General features: G+C 46.3%; 1 protein-coding gene across 6 annotated transcripts in view; it reads right to left on the reverse strand.

The window, feature by feature from the left end:
- Positions 1-12,548, reverse strand: part of CAMK1G (calcium/calmodulin dependent protein kinase IG) — a 43,168-nt gene that overhangs the window by 4,269 nt on the left and 26,351 nt on the right. For 5 of the 6 annotated variants that reach the window (XM_038749766.1, XM_038749767.1, XM_038749765.1 and 2 more), the window contains 7 exons: positions 12,130-12,258; positions 11,201-11,275; positions 4,890-5,028; positions 4,020-4,143; positions 2,697-2,772; positions 2,310-2,422; positions 994-1,072 (listed from right to left, as the gene is read on the reverse strand). In XM_038749766.1, coding sequence (XP_038605694.1) covers positions 994-1,072; positions 2,310-2,422; positions 2,697-2,772; positions 4,020-4,143; positions 4,890-5,028; positions 11,201-11,275; positions 12,130-12,258 — 735 coding nt within the window. The remainder of the gene's footprint in view (positions 1-993; positions 1,073-2,309; positions 2,423-2,696; positions 2,773-4,019; positions 4,144-4,889; positions 5,029-11,200; positions 11,276-12,129; positions 12,259-12,548) is intronic. The other variant, XM_038749769.1, reaches the window with a different exon arrangement.

Here is a 12,548-nt window from a genome sequence, read left to right on the forward strand (position 1 = left end):
TAGGACAGATGCCCCTTGGGCCTGACTTGGCCTGCCTGGGATTTAGCTTTCTTTCAGAATGCTGTCCTGGGGAGATGCGAAGGGCACCCAGGAATCTCAGGGGAAACACTGGCGGCCCTGAGACTCAACACTTTGTTGCAGATCTTTTTCCATACTGCCTGTCCGCTCCCCACCTACCCCTAGGAATCTGTTCTTGCTTGATGAAAAAACAGCTCACTTTAGGCTTGTGACCCTGGTCCCATTGTGGCCTCTTGGGAAAAAGCACAGGTCTGGTGGGAATCACAGGATCTGGGTCCTAATCCCAGCTCTGCCACATGCCTGCTGTGTGTGACCGTGGATAAGTCACTTCTTCTCTGTGACTCTGTTTCCTCAGCTATAAAATGGGAATTTAGTAACTGTTCTCCCTCCCCCTTAGGCAGTGAGCCCCATGTGGACCCAGATCTGATGTGAATGTATTTTATCTACAGTGCTTGAGACATAGCAGGTTCTTTACAACTACCCCAACTATTATTGAAACTGGGAACACTTTCCCTTGCCTTTGCCCTTTCCAGAACACAGACCTACGAAGCCTGGGAAGATGGTATTTTCCTAGATTCCAGGGCCTAGGATGCCAGAAAAGACAGCACTGAGAAAGAGCGTGGCCTATTGGAAAGAGCACAGGCCTAAGAATCAGTGAACTATGGTTCTTACCCTGGTTTTCCCACTGCCTGCTGTGTGAACTTGGGCAAGTCACTTAACTTCCCTCTATCTCAGTTATTTCATCTGTACAATGGGGATTTAGACAGTGAGCCCCCCTTTTTTAAACCCTGTGTCCATCCTGATTATCCTGTATTTACCCCAGTGCTTAGTACAGTGACTGGCACATAGTAAGGGTGTAACAAATACCATTTTTTTTAAAGCCAGTGTAGGCCTATCTGGGTTGTTTGGGGTTGTGGGGAGGGGGGTTTCTGGCTACTCTGTGTCCCTGGGGGTGGGGTGGGAGGGGCAGCTCACCAAGGATGCCTCAGTGCTTTCTCACAAGTATATCGCTCCATTGGGTCCTTCTCCAGCAAGTGGCAAATGAAATCCTTGGCTGTAGGAAGACATCAGAGGCCCAGTAACCAACAGCTGTTCTTTACTACTATTGGAAATGAACTTCAGGCTGGCATGTGGGAGTGAATGCGTCTCAAACTAATCTCGTAAAGTGGCAATTTTCAGTGTCTAAAAATCCCAAATCCACCATAAACCTCACAGAGGAGAAAATATCCACCCACACAGATCTGCGGGTACAGCTCTGAGGATGAAGCTCTAACACATGCTGAAGTCCCAGGCACTGGTGCGTGTGTGACGTGTGTGGGGCACGTGCATGACACATGTGCGACATGTGATTGCTAGCTGCTTTCAGGTCTAGTTTCTCTGTCTGCCTTTCTCAGCTCAGTACATTCATCCCCCTCTAGGGTCCCATTTGCTGGGACATTGCTGGATCAAACCTCTCTCTAACTCCTCCAGTCTCCTTTTCTCTAGGGCAGAGATCACAAATGGAATCCTAGAATTGGAAGGGACCTAAAGAGATCATCCAGTCTAATCCCCTGTTCCCGGGACTGGTAGCTTCCTAAACTATCTAGGATAATGGCAGGGGGAGAAGGAGAGCTGTTTAAAGCTCTCCAGGGCTGAAGGCTCCAAAGAGTCCCTGGTAGTCTCTTTCATCAAATTTAGGGAGATCATCATTTGTCTCTGCCCTGCTACCCTTTCCCCCTCACCACATCTCTGCCACTACAAAACATCGCTCAGGGAGGGAGTGGCTGTTGACCCAGTGTGGCCTATGGGAAAGAACAAGAGCCTGAGAGACAGAGGACCCGGGTTCTAATCCCAGCTCTGCCACTAGCCTTCTGGGTGATTTTGGGCAAGCCACAACTTCTCTGGGCCTCAGTTTCCTTGTCACTACAGTGGGGATTACATACCTGCTTTCCTCCTATTTAGACTGTCCCACCTGATTATCATATTCCTACCCCAGCACTTAGTACAATGCTTAATGCCCTCTAGACTGTAAGCTAGTTATGGGAAGGGAATTATTGTTATATTGTACTCTCCCAAGCGCACAGCAAGAGCTCAGTAAGTACGAATGAATTGAATGAATGAATAAATTGCCAGGGGACATGGCTACCAACTCTGTTACATTGTACTCTTCCAAGTGCTCCGTACAGGGCTCTACACACAATAAGCACTCATTAAATACGGTTGATTGATTGCTTGGCATAGAGTAAGGGGTTAACAAATACCACAGTTCTAATTATCTGTGAAGCTACGGGTGTTTGCACGGAGGATGTTACCTGACTCGGAAATGTCATCCCAGAATGGAGACTCGAATTCATAGTAACCTTCCTTGATCTTCTCAAACAGCTTTGACTCAGTTTCTTCATAGAATGGAGGGTACCCACACAGCCTGCCGCACCCCGGGAAAGAAAGATCCACATGTGAGTCTCCGGCCTCCTCTCTCCCGCTGCCTGCATTTAACAGGGACCCCATTACTCATTACTGCATCTTCCCACCTTGAATGGCGATCACTCCCTTCTGGCAGGGGAGGGGCCGGGCAGAGGAAACAGGTTCTATCTGGGAACCATTAAAGTGCTGGTGGAGAGGAGGGACAGGGAGGGAGGCTCAGGGTACAGGGGCTCAAGGTCCCCTGGGGAAGCCAATCCCATCTGGCTCCTACTCACAAGATGTACGTGATGACTCCAATTGACCAACAATCCACAGCCTTGCTGTACGGTTTCTGGGCCAGCACTTCTGGAGCTGGAACCAAGGGATAAAGCCCACAGGTCAGCAGGGCTGGGGGTATGAGAGGGGAATCAGTTCCTAGAGATACGCCGGGGAGACTGTTTGATGTGAGGGGAGAGGGGTTCAGAGCCTCAGAACCCCCTGGCCACAGAGAGTCCCTGCGTCTGGGTGGCTTTCCTATGAAGGAGTCCAGAACCGGAGAGTTGACCAGGTACCTTCTGCAACTTTCCAAGCTCAGATTGGGAGATTAGGAGGAGGGTGTGTCCTTGTGGATAGAGCACGGACCTGGGAGTCAGAAGGACCTGGGTTCTAATCTCAGCTTTGCCATTTGTCTGCTGTGTGACCTTGGGCAAGTCACTTAACTTCTCTGTGGCTGAATTACCTCATCTGTAAATAATGGGGATCAAGATGCTGAGAAGCAGTATGGCTCGGTGGAAAGAGCACGGGCTTGGGAGTCAGAGGTCATGGGTTCTAATCCCAGCTCCTCCGCTTATCGGCTGAGTGACTTTGGGCAAGTCACTTAACTTCTCTGTGCCTCAGTTACCTCATCTGTAAAATGGGGATTAAGATTGTGAGTCCAACGTGGGACAACCTGATCATCTTGTATCCCCCCAGCTCTTAGAGCAGTGCTTTGCACATAGTAAGTTCTTAACAAATACCATAAAAAAAAGACTGTGAGTCCCAGGTAGGTCATGGACTGTGCCCAACCTGATTAACTTGAATCTACCCTGGCCTGGCACATAGTAAGCACTCAAATACCATAAAGAAAGAGAGACAGAGAAGGAGAGAGAGCCCTTTGGTTCAGCTCTTAACAAATACCATTAAAAAACAAGAACAACGAAAAACCTCCTCTGGGCTCTCAGGTCCCGTTACCTTTTCTGGGACCCCCTGCTTTAGAGGAAGAAGAAGAAAGGCCATCCCTGAGGTTGTGGTGGCAGTTTTCCCTCAGGAGGGCATTACAGAGTGGCTAGGCAGAGTGGGGGTTAGCAAAATTCCAGGTAATGTGAGCCATAAGTAAGCTCATGTGAGTCACTAATTGCGCTTTGTAAGAAAGGACCTGTGGGCTGATAGGCTCTAAAGATCCAGGATTCGTGAGCAACAGGGGGATATTTGGAGTCATGATAAGAGTGATGATAGGAGTGAGATAGAGGGGGGCTGTTCTCAGCCCACCCATTCCACCTTCCCACTGTTCCTGGCAGAACCAGGGCACTGGGTTTGATTCAGGCTGCTGGTCAACCTCTCTCCCGCAGGGTCTGACTCACCCACGTAACCCGGCGTCCCACAAGCCGTGGACATGATCCCGTTCTGCTCCATTTTAGATAAACCAAAGTCTGTGATCATGATTTTGGAGTTCTCTTCGGGTGTGAGGTAAAGTAGATTTTCGGGCTGGGAGGAAGAGATGGATGGGAAATGTCACGCGGCAGGAATTGTGTCTTTACTTCTATTATACTCCCCCAAATGTCTGTTGGTACAGGGTTCTGCACGCAGTAGGCGTTCAATGAATGCCACTGAATGGGCGAAGCAATGTTCAGATAGGATCAAAGAGACACATTATGTTTTCCTCCCGTTTCCAAGGCAGCAGGGCTTTCTCGTGGACCCAATCCTGTCATAACGGACAGTCTTCCCCAGAAATCAACACTTCCTCTGTCCCCAAGTGAATGGGGATTGGAGAGGGACAAGTCTACTGGGCAGAACTGAAGAAGTGGGGAGAAGCAGCATGGCTTAGTGGATAGAGCATAAGCCTGGGAGTCAGAGAGAACTGGGTTCTAATCCCGGGCTTTGCCATTTGTCTGCTCTGTGACCTTAGACAAATGACTTCAATTCTCTGGGCCTCAGTTGCCCCATCTACAAAATGGGGATTAAGACTGTGAGCCCCATGTGGGACAGGGACTGTGTCCAACCTGATTAGCTTGTATCTACCTCAGCACTTAGAACAGTGCTTGGCACATAGTAAGCACTTAACAAATACCATCATCATTATTATTATTAGCATCTGGCTAGATCAATAGTTCTTCACTTTCCCCACCACCACTACCCCAGCCTGATCATCTGATGCTCCAGTGATGCTGCCTTGGAGTCATTAATGACTCTCCCAAAGACTCCTCTTTCCAGGAAGCCCGGATCATCGGTACCTTCAAATCCCGGTGGACGATGCCGTTCTCATGAAGATATTTCACTGCAGACAGCACCTGCTGAATCACTAGGCTGGCATCTTTTTCAGTGTAAACTCCACGCTCCAGGATCCGATCAAATAGCTCCCCACCAGAGACCCTGGAGAGGTGTGGGGAGGAGGGGGAGGAGGGAGGAGGGAGGGTGGGTTGACCACCAGTGCAGAGAATATGGAGCCTAGAATCCTTTTCCCTTCCTGGCCCTGAGGGATGAATCAGCTGCTGCCACAAATTCAGTCCTCAGCTCTGAGGCTCATCTGTCCCTGGTTTGCACTGGGGCCCCTTAGCAGAAAGGGTGAGGGCCAGGTTCAGTGGGGAAGGACAGAGGAAGGGGCATGTACAATTCCTTCTTTTGAGCAGTTGACATTCTAAGAGAGGAGAGGCACCATTTATATAAACACAAAGTGATCTCTTTCAATAGAGAAGCAGTGTGGCTTAGTGGAAAGAGCCCAGGCTTGGGAGTCAGAGGTCGTGGGTTCTAATCCTGACTCTGCCACTTGTCAGCTGTGTGACCTTGGGCAGGTCTCTTCACTTTTCTGGGCCTCAGTTACCTCTTCTGTAAAATGGGGATGAAGACTGTGAGCCCCATGTAGGACAACCTGATAACCTTGTGTCTACCTCAGTGCTTAGAACAGTGCTTGGCACATAGCGCTTAACAAATACCATTTTTTTTCATTAGAAACATAAAAAAAGGTACTCCTATTTAGTATTAAGAACAGTGGTACAGTTTTACCTGCAAGTGCTACATTTCCCCATTTCCCCATCTCATTATGGGAAGAGAAGCAGAATGGCCTAGTGGAAAGAGCACGGGCCTGGGCATCAGAGGACCTGGGTTCTAATCCTGGCTCTACCACTTACCTTTTCTGTGACTTTGGGCAAGTCACCTAATGTCTCTCTGCATCAGTTCCCTTACCCCTTCTAGACTTGTACTCTCCGAAGTGCTTATTACAGAGCTCTGCTCCCAGTAAGCACTCAATAAATATCATAGATTGATTCATCTAGACTGTAAGCTTGTTATAGGCAGGGAATGTGTCAGCTAATTCTATTGTATTCTTCAAGTGCTTAGTGCAGTGCTCTGCACATAGTGAGTGCTTAATAAATACCATTGATTGCAAAATGGGGATTCAACACCTGTGCTCCCTCCTACTGAGAATGTGAACCCAATGTGAGATCTGATTATCTTTAATCTATTCTAGCTCTTGGTACGGGGCTTGGACATAAGCAGTTAACAAATATCGTAACTATGGGCAGGGATTGTGTTGCTTTGCTTTGTTCTTCCCAAGTGCTAAGTACAGGACATCACATCCACTGGTACATGGTATCAAGCATATACTACTTCTACTAATACTACTAACTACTATAGCCAGCTAGAGTTAGCTTGGGATGGGAGTTTTGAGTACAGCTGTGAAGGAGAGGAGGGATAGCTAGTAGGAGAGCATAGATTTTTTAGAAGGAAAATGACTCTCATACTAGAAGTGTGGCTTTGGGCCTCTGCAGCTGAAAGCTGAGAGTTGTTGGGTTTTTTTTAATGATATTTGTTAAGCATTTACTATGTGCCAGGGACTGTACTAAACTCTGGGATAGGTACAAGCTAATTAGGTTGGACACAGTCTACATCCCACATGGGGCTCACAGTCCTAGGCAGGGAGCATGTCTGTTTATTATTATACTGTACTTTCCCAAGCTCTTAGTACAGTGTTCTGCATACAGTAAGCACTCAGTAAATATGATTGAATGACTTACTCCCTATTTTACACATGAGGCACAGAGAAGTGAAGTGACTTGCCCAAAGTCACACAGCAGGTACATGGTGAAACTGGGATTAGAACACAGGTCCACTGACTCAGGTCCATTCTCTGAGGCTGAAAGTGATCTGCCCATAACCAAGGAGAAAGGAAACTGAGCAGCCTCCACCTTTGGAGGTCTGTGACCTTGGAGACCAAGATGTGTTTCTCCAGTGACTTTCAAATCGCCTTGCCTTGCTGTCTACTGCCTCTCATTATCTGACCTGCTTTCTTGGGAGTTAATCTGGCCAAAGCAGCCTCATTAGCTGGAGCCCAGCCTAATCCCTGGCTCCCCTGCCCGGGAATCTTGCCTGTTGACTTCAGCAGGTCTACACTCCACCTCTCTCTCTGGGAGACCCCCTGGAAAGGCTGTGATTGAAGAGTTTTATGCCTCACCTTTTATTTAAAGTTATAATGATTAGGTAAGTCTGAGTAACTCAAGTCTGATAAGTCAAAAACAAACCCCATCACCCCAAAGCACTTATGGCTAAATTTTTATACTTCTTGACATTCCCTCCCCGTAATTTGTTTTAGTGCTTGTCTCCTCAGTTAAATAGTAAAGTCCCTGAGGGTGGGAATCACGTTTGCTCACTCTAGTGGACTCACCCCAACACATGCATACAGTAAGTGATCAATCAATTAATCATATTTTTTGAGCACTTACACTGTGCTGAGCACATGCTATTGATGCCTGTCTACTTATTTTGTTTTGTTGTCTGTCTACCACTTCTAGACTGTGAGCCCATTATTGGGTAGGGATTGTCTCTATCTGTTGCCAAACTGTACTTTCCAAGCACTTAGTATAGTGCTCTGCATACAGTAAGCGCTCATTAAATAAGATTGAATGAATGAATGAATGAATATTGAGCACTTACTGCGTGTAGATCACTGTACTAAGTGCTAGGGAGAGTACAATGCAGGTGAGTTAGTAAACCTGCCATATAATTACTATACTTACACTATCACTATACAAGATGCAGAGTGGTCTAGTGGATAGAGCATGGGCCTGGGAGTCTGAGGAGTTGATTCATTATTGTTGGGCACATTTCCTTCAAGCAGCCTTCCCTGACTAAGCCCTCCTCTCCTCTTCTCCCATTCCCTTCCGCATCACCCTGACTTGCTCCCTTCATTCATCCTCCCTCCCAGACTCACAGCACATATGTATATATCTGAAATGTATTTACTTATGCTTATTAATGTCTGCCTCCCCCACTAGACCGTGAGCTCATTATGGGTAGGACTGTGCCTGTTTGTTGTTGTAGTGTACTCTCTCAAGTGCTTAGTACAGTGCTTTGCACACAGTAAGTGGTCAATAAATATGTTGAGTGAATGAATGAATGACCCCAATCCCAGCTCTGTCTCCTGCCTGCTGGGTGACCTTGGGCAGGTCAGTTAACCTCCCAGGGCCTCAGTTTCTTCATCTGTAAAGTGGGGATTCAATTCCCATTCTCAATCAATGGTACTTGAGTGTTTACCGTGCTCCTATTTTGACTGTGAGCCCACTGAAAGAGGGACTGTGTCCAACCTGATTATCTTGCATTTACCTCAATGCTTAGTACAGTTCTTGGCACACAGTGAGTGTTTAACCAAAACCACCATTATCATTTCTTATTTATTTGACTGTTTTGTTTCCGTACTAGATGATTCTACAATTCAGGAATGGTGTTTCTTCTCTAACATTGCCCCAGGGTGCTTAATATCAAGGCATGCTCAAAGAACACATGCTGATTCACTGTGAGCAAGTTTCCAAAGGGAGTATTTTTTAAGAGAAACAGCATGGGTAGAGCACAGGGCTGGGAATCAGAAGGACCTGGGTTCTAATCTCAGCTCCACCACTTGTCTGCTGGGTCACCTTGGAAAAGTCACTTCACATCTCTATGCCTCAAATACCTCATCTGTAAATGGTTATTAAGACTATGAGCCCCATGGGGGACATGGATTGATTTCCCTGTAAATACCCCAGCGCATAGTACAGTGCTTGTACTGTACTCTAAGCATATAGTAAGTACTTAACAAATATCATTAAAAAAACACAAAAAATCCTCAAAAAAACCTGACTGAATGCTGGCTCCATAGCTGCTTTTCAAACTGGAAGGGAAGCCCCATAGTGGAGTACAACGTCATAATAATGATAATGACAATAATAATTATGGTATTTGTTAAGCACTTACTTTATGCCAGGCCCTGTTCATTGTTGGGGTATATACAAGGTAACTGTCCCTGTCCCACACTGGTCTCACAGTCTAAATCCCTATTTTACAGATGAAGTAACTGAGGCACAGAGAAGTAAACTGACTTGCCCAAGGTCATGCAGCAAGCACTAGCAGAGCAGGGATCAAAGCCCAGGTCTTTCTGACTCCCAGGCCCGAGATCTATCCACTAAGCCACTCTGGCTACCCTAAACTGATCTCTATTTGTTACTGAATTGTACTTTCCAAACACTTAGTACAGTGCTCTGCACACAGAAAGCACTCAAAAAATCCGATTGAATGAATGAATGAATCCAACGGGAATTAAGTCCTTGTGGGCAGGGGACGTGCCCACCAACTTTGCTGTATTTAATTTTCCCAGGCACTTAGTCAAAGTGCTCTGCACACAGTAAGCGCTCAACAAATACCAATTGTTTGATCGACAGTGGAGGAGAGGGATCATTGGAATGGGGGAAGGAGGGATTATTGGGAGGGGATGATCCATGTATTTTGACTTTAAACAATATGCAGATGGTGTACTAATCTACATTTGCTTTTGGAGCACACAGCTCAGGGCCTCTGAAAGATTACTGTTACCATCGGGCAGCACTGATCAAATCGTCTGTTTTCAGCACTGCCAAGTGGAGACTCTAGGGGTTGAAATGCCGGTTATTTACTGGGCATGGGAATGCTGAAAAGAGGCTTGAGGGAGCTATGAGCTATCTTGCTCTGGATTTGGGCAAATCAGTTCTAGCAGGTTGACTAGAATTCTTCCCTGAACCCTGCTCTGGACTGTTATGGTGTCTGAAACACCTTTATAAAGTTCCAGGCAGGGTCAGATTAAGGTTATCGTGAGCCTGGGGCAAAGGAAGCCTGGTGGCCTCCCTCACTACCTTTGGGCCAAAGCTAGCCTTTTTCTGGCACTCCACAGGGCACGGCACACTCGTGCCTCTCTCCAAAACAGCTGGGACCATTTCCAGCCTCTTGGTGGCATAGGCAGAGGTAATGGGCATGGAATATGTGTAGAAGGTACTGTCAGGGAGCCCAAATCAGGCACCCCTCCCACCCAAGGTTGAAGAGGCCCTATTTTCTGGGTAATAAGGTGAGGAAAGTACGCTTGTCTACGAGGTGACCTTGGGCAAGTTGCTTTACTTCTCTGGACCACAGTTCCCTCCTCTGAAAAATGGAGATTAAGACTGTGAGCCCCATGAGGGATAACCTGATTACCTTGTATCTACCCCAGTGCTTAGAACAGTGCTTGGCACATAGTGAGTGCTTAACAAATACCACAATTATTATTATTATTATAGAGGAGGGAGAGACTTGGGCTGAGGACTAAATGGAGGCTACTCTTCTACCAGAGTGCATGACACTGGTTCTGTTTTAAAGGGCAGAGGCAACGTGGTCTCCTGGAAAGAGCATGGGTCTGGGAGTCAGAAAACCTGGGTTCTAATCCCAGTTTTGCTCCTTGCCTGCTGGGTGACCTTGGGTAAGACCCTTAACCTTTTGGGGCCTCAGTTTCCTTATATGAAAAATGAGGATGAAATAACCTTCTCTCCCACCTTCTTAGTTTGTGTTCTCCATAAGTGACAGGGTCTGTGTCCAGTCTTGATATCTCATAGCTACACACTGTGCTTAGCACAGTGCTTGACACTTGGTAAATGCTTAATAAATGCCCCAACTAGCCAGTGGGGTAAAACTGAGTCATAGCTATGGATCATGAATTACAGAGGGCCTTGGTAAGCTCATTATGGGCAGGAAACATGTCTGCTAATTCTGTTGTATTGTACTCTTAGTACTGAGCATTTAGTATAGTGCCCTCAATTCCCTGCCTAAGCCCTCTTTTCCTCTTCTCCCACTCCCTTCTGCATCGCCTTGACTTGTTCTTTTTATTCATCCCTCCGTCCAGCCCCACAGCACTTATGAACATAGCTGTCATTTTATTTATTTATATGAATGTCTGTCCCCCCCTCTGGACTGTAAGCTCATTGTAGGCAGGTAGTGTGTCTGTGTTATTGTTATATTGTACTCTTCCAAATGCTTAGTACAGTGCTCTGCTCACAGTATGTGCTCGGTAGATACGATTGACTGCCTGACAGTTCTGCACATAAGTGCTTATTAAATGCCATTGATTGATTAATTGCTGAGAGTGGCCTTCAGCCTCCTCATGCACCTGTAGAGTGCCCTCCCAAAGACCACTCTGCCAATGCCATTTCACTTCTGGACTCGCCCTAGACAAGCTTGACATAAATATTTTTTTCTGCTCCTTGTTTGGGGGAAGTTAGGCTCCATTCCTACTTACAGCTGCATGACAAGGTAGTAGTGTGTAGAGCTCTCATAGATGTCTTCCAGGGTCACAATATTTTCGTGCTTTATTCTGAAAAGAGAAAAGAAATTAATTTTCCTCATCCAACCAGATCCCCTGATCCCAACCCAAGGGACCATTAAATTTTCCCCAGGCTAGATGCCCTCTGCTTTTACAGGTTCTGAAGATTTTCTGGAAAGGGGAGGAGCAGTATTAAGAAATTGTTATTCACTGTTTATGATGCATGGGGCATGACAATGAAAGGTCATGAAACCCAATTCCTTCACTCTTGGGGAACAGTGCCCTAATTCTGCTAGGAGAGCATTTCTTCTAAACTGATTTAGAAGGAAAAGTGAAAAGAATGCAGGTTATTTAGTCTGGGCCAAAGAACATCTGAGGATTTTTATTCAGAGGATAGTTGACTAGTTATTTTCCCCTAGTAGGAAAATGTGGAAGATGCAGACCACAGGTAGATGGATAGAAACCATAACAACGTAAATGGAACAATCGTCAGCAAGGTTACAGATTATGGCAGAAGACAGGTTATTCTGGAGAAAATATAACTATAGAGCTGTTATGAATCGGAAATGACTTGACAACATTTGATAATAATAATCCACTGCAGACTGGAACCAAAAAGACTAGGCTTTCCTTGAAGCAGGAGGAATTGAAGTTAGATATCTAGAAGAAACTTCCTGCCTGTAAGGTTCTGCTCTAGAAAGGAAGAGTTACTGAAATCTCTCCTGCTGGAATTTAAGGCTAGAATGAACCTCTTGCTCTTGGGGTAGTTTGAGTATGAGGACCACGAGAGTGTCATTCCTGGAGTAGGGTTCTGAGATTCTCCGTCAAGTCACAGGAAAACTAGGACCAAAAGATTCATACCTAAGCCTTCCCCTCATCCCTCCCAAATCCTAGTGGGGACTCACTTTTTCAAGACAGCTATTTCATTCTCCAAGTTGCTATCTCGGAAGGTGGGAGTCTTCTTGATGCATTTCAGAGCAAAGAGTTTCCCAGTCATTCTTTGCTTCACCAAGAAAACTTCTGAAAAGGCTCCTCTGCAAAGAGAGCACCAAGAGGAAAGATTTAGCCTGCTGGCTAAATCTTAGAGCACTGGCTTAGAGCATGGTCTCAAGCGAAATACCAAGTCAGACAACATTTAGGTGATAATTAGTCTCCAATGTCATACCAGGACACCCATAATTAGCCACAGGACTCAGGAGCTTTTTCACATACAATTATGCCTTTCTGCCTGCCCCCACTAATGACCGAGAGGACCTGGATTCCACAAAATGTTCTTGTGACCTCAATATGGGTGCATTATTGTGCGCTTATGTAATATCAGCGG

This window comes from Tachyglossus aculeatus, chromosome 7 (assembly GCF_015852505.1).
Source record: "Tachyglossus aculeatus isolate mTacAcu1 chromosome 7, mTacAcu1.pri, whole genome shotgun sequence".
Classification (NCBI taxonomy): domain Eukaryota; kingdom Metazoa; phylum Chordata; class Mammalia; order Monotremata; family Tachyglossidae; genus Tachyglossus; species Tachyglossus aculeatus.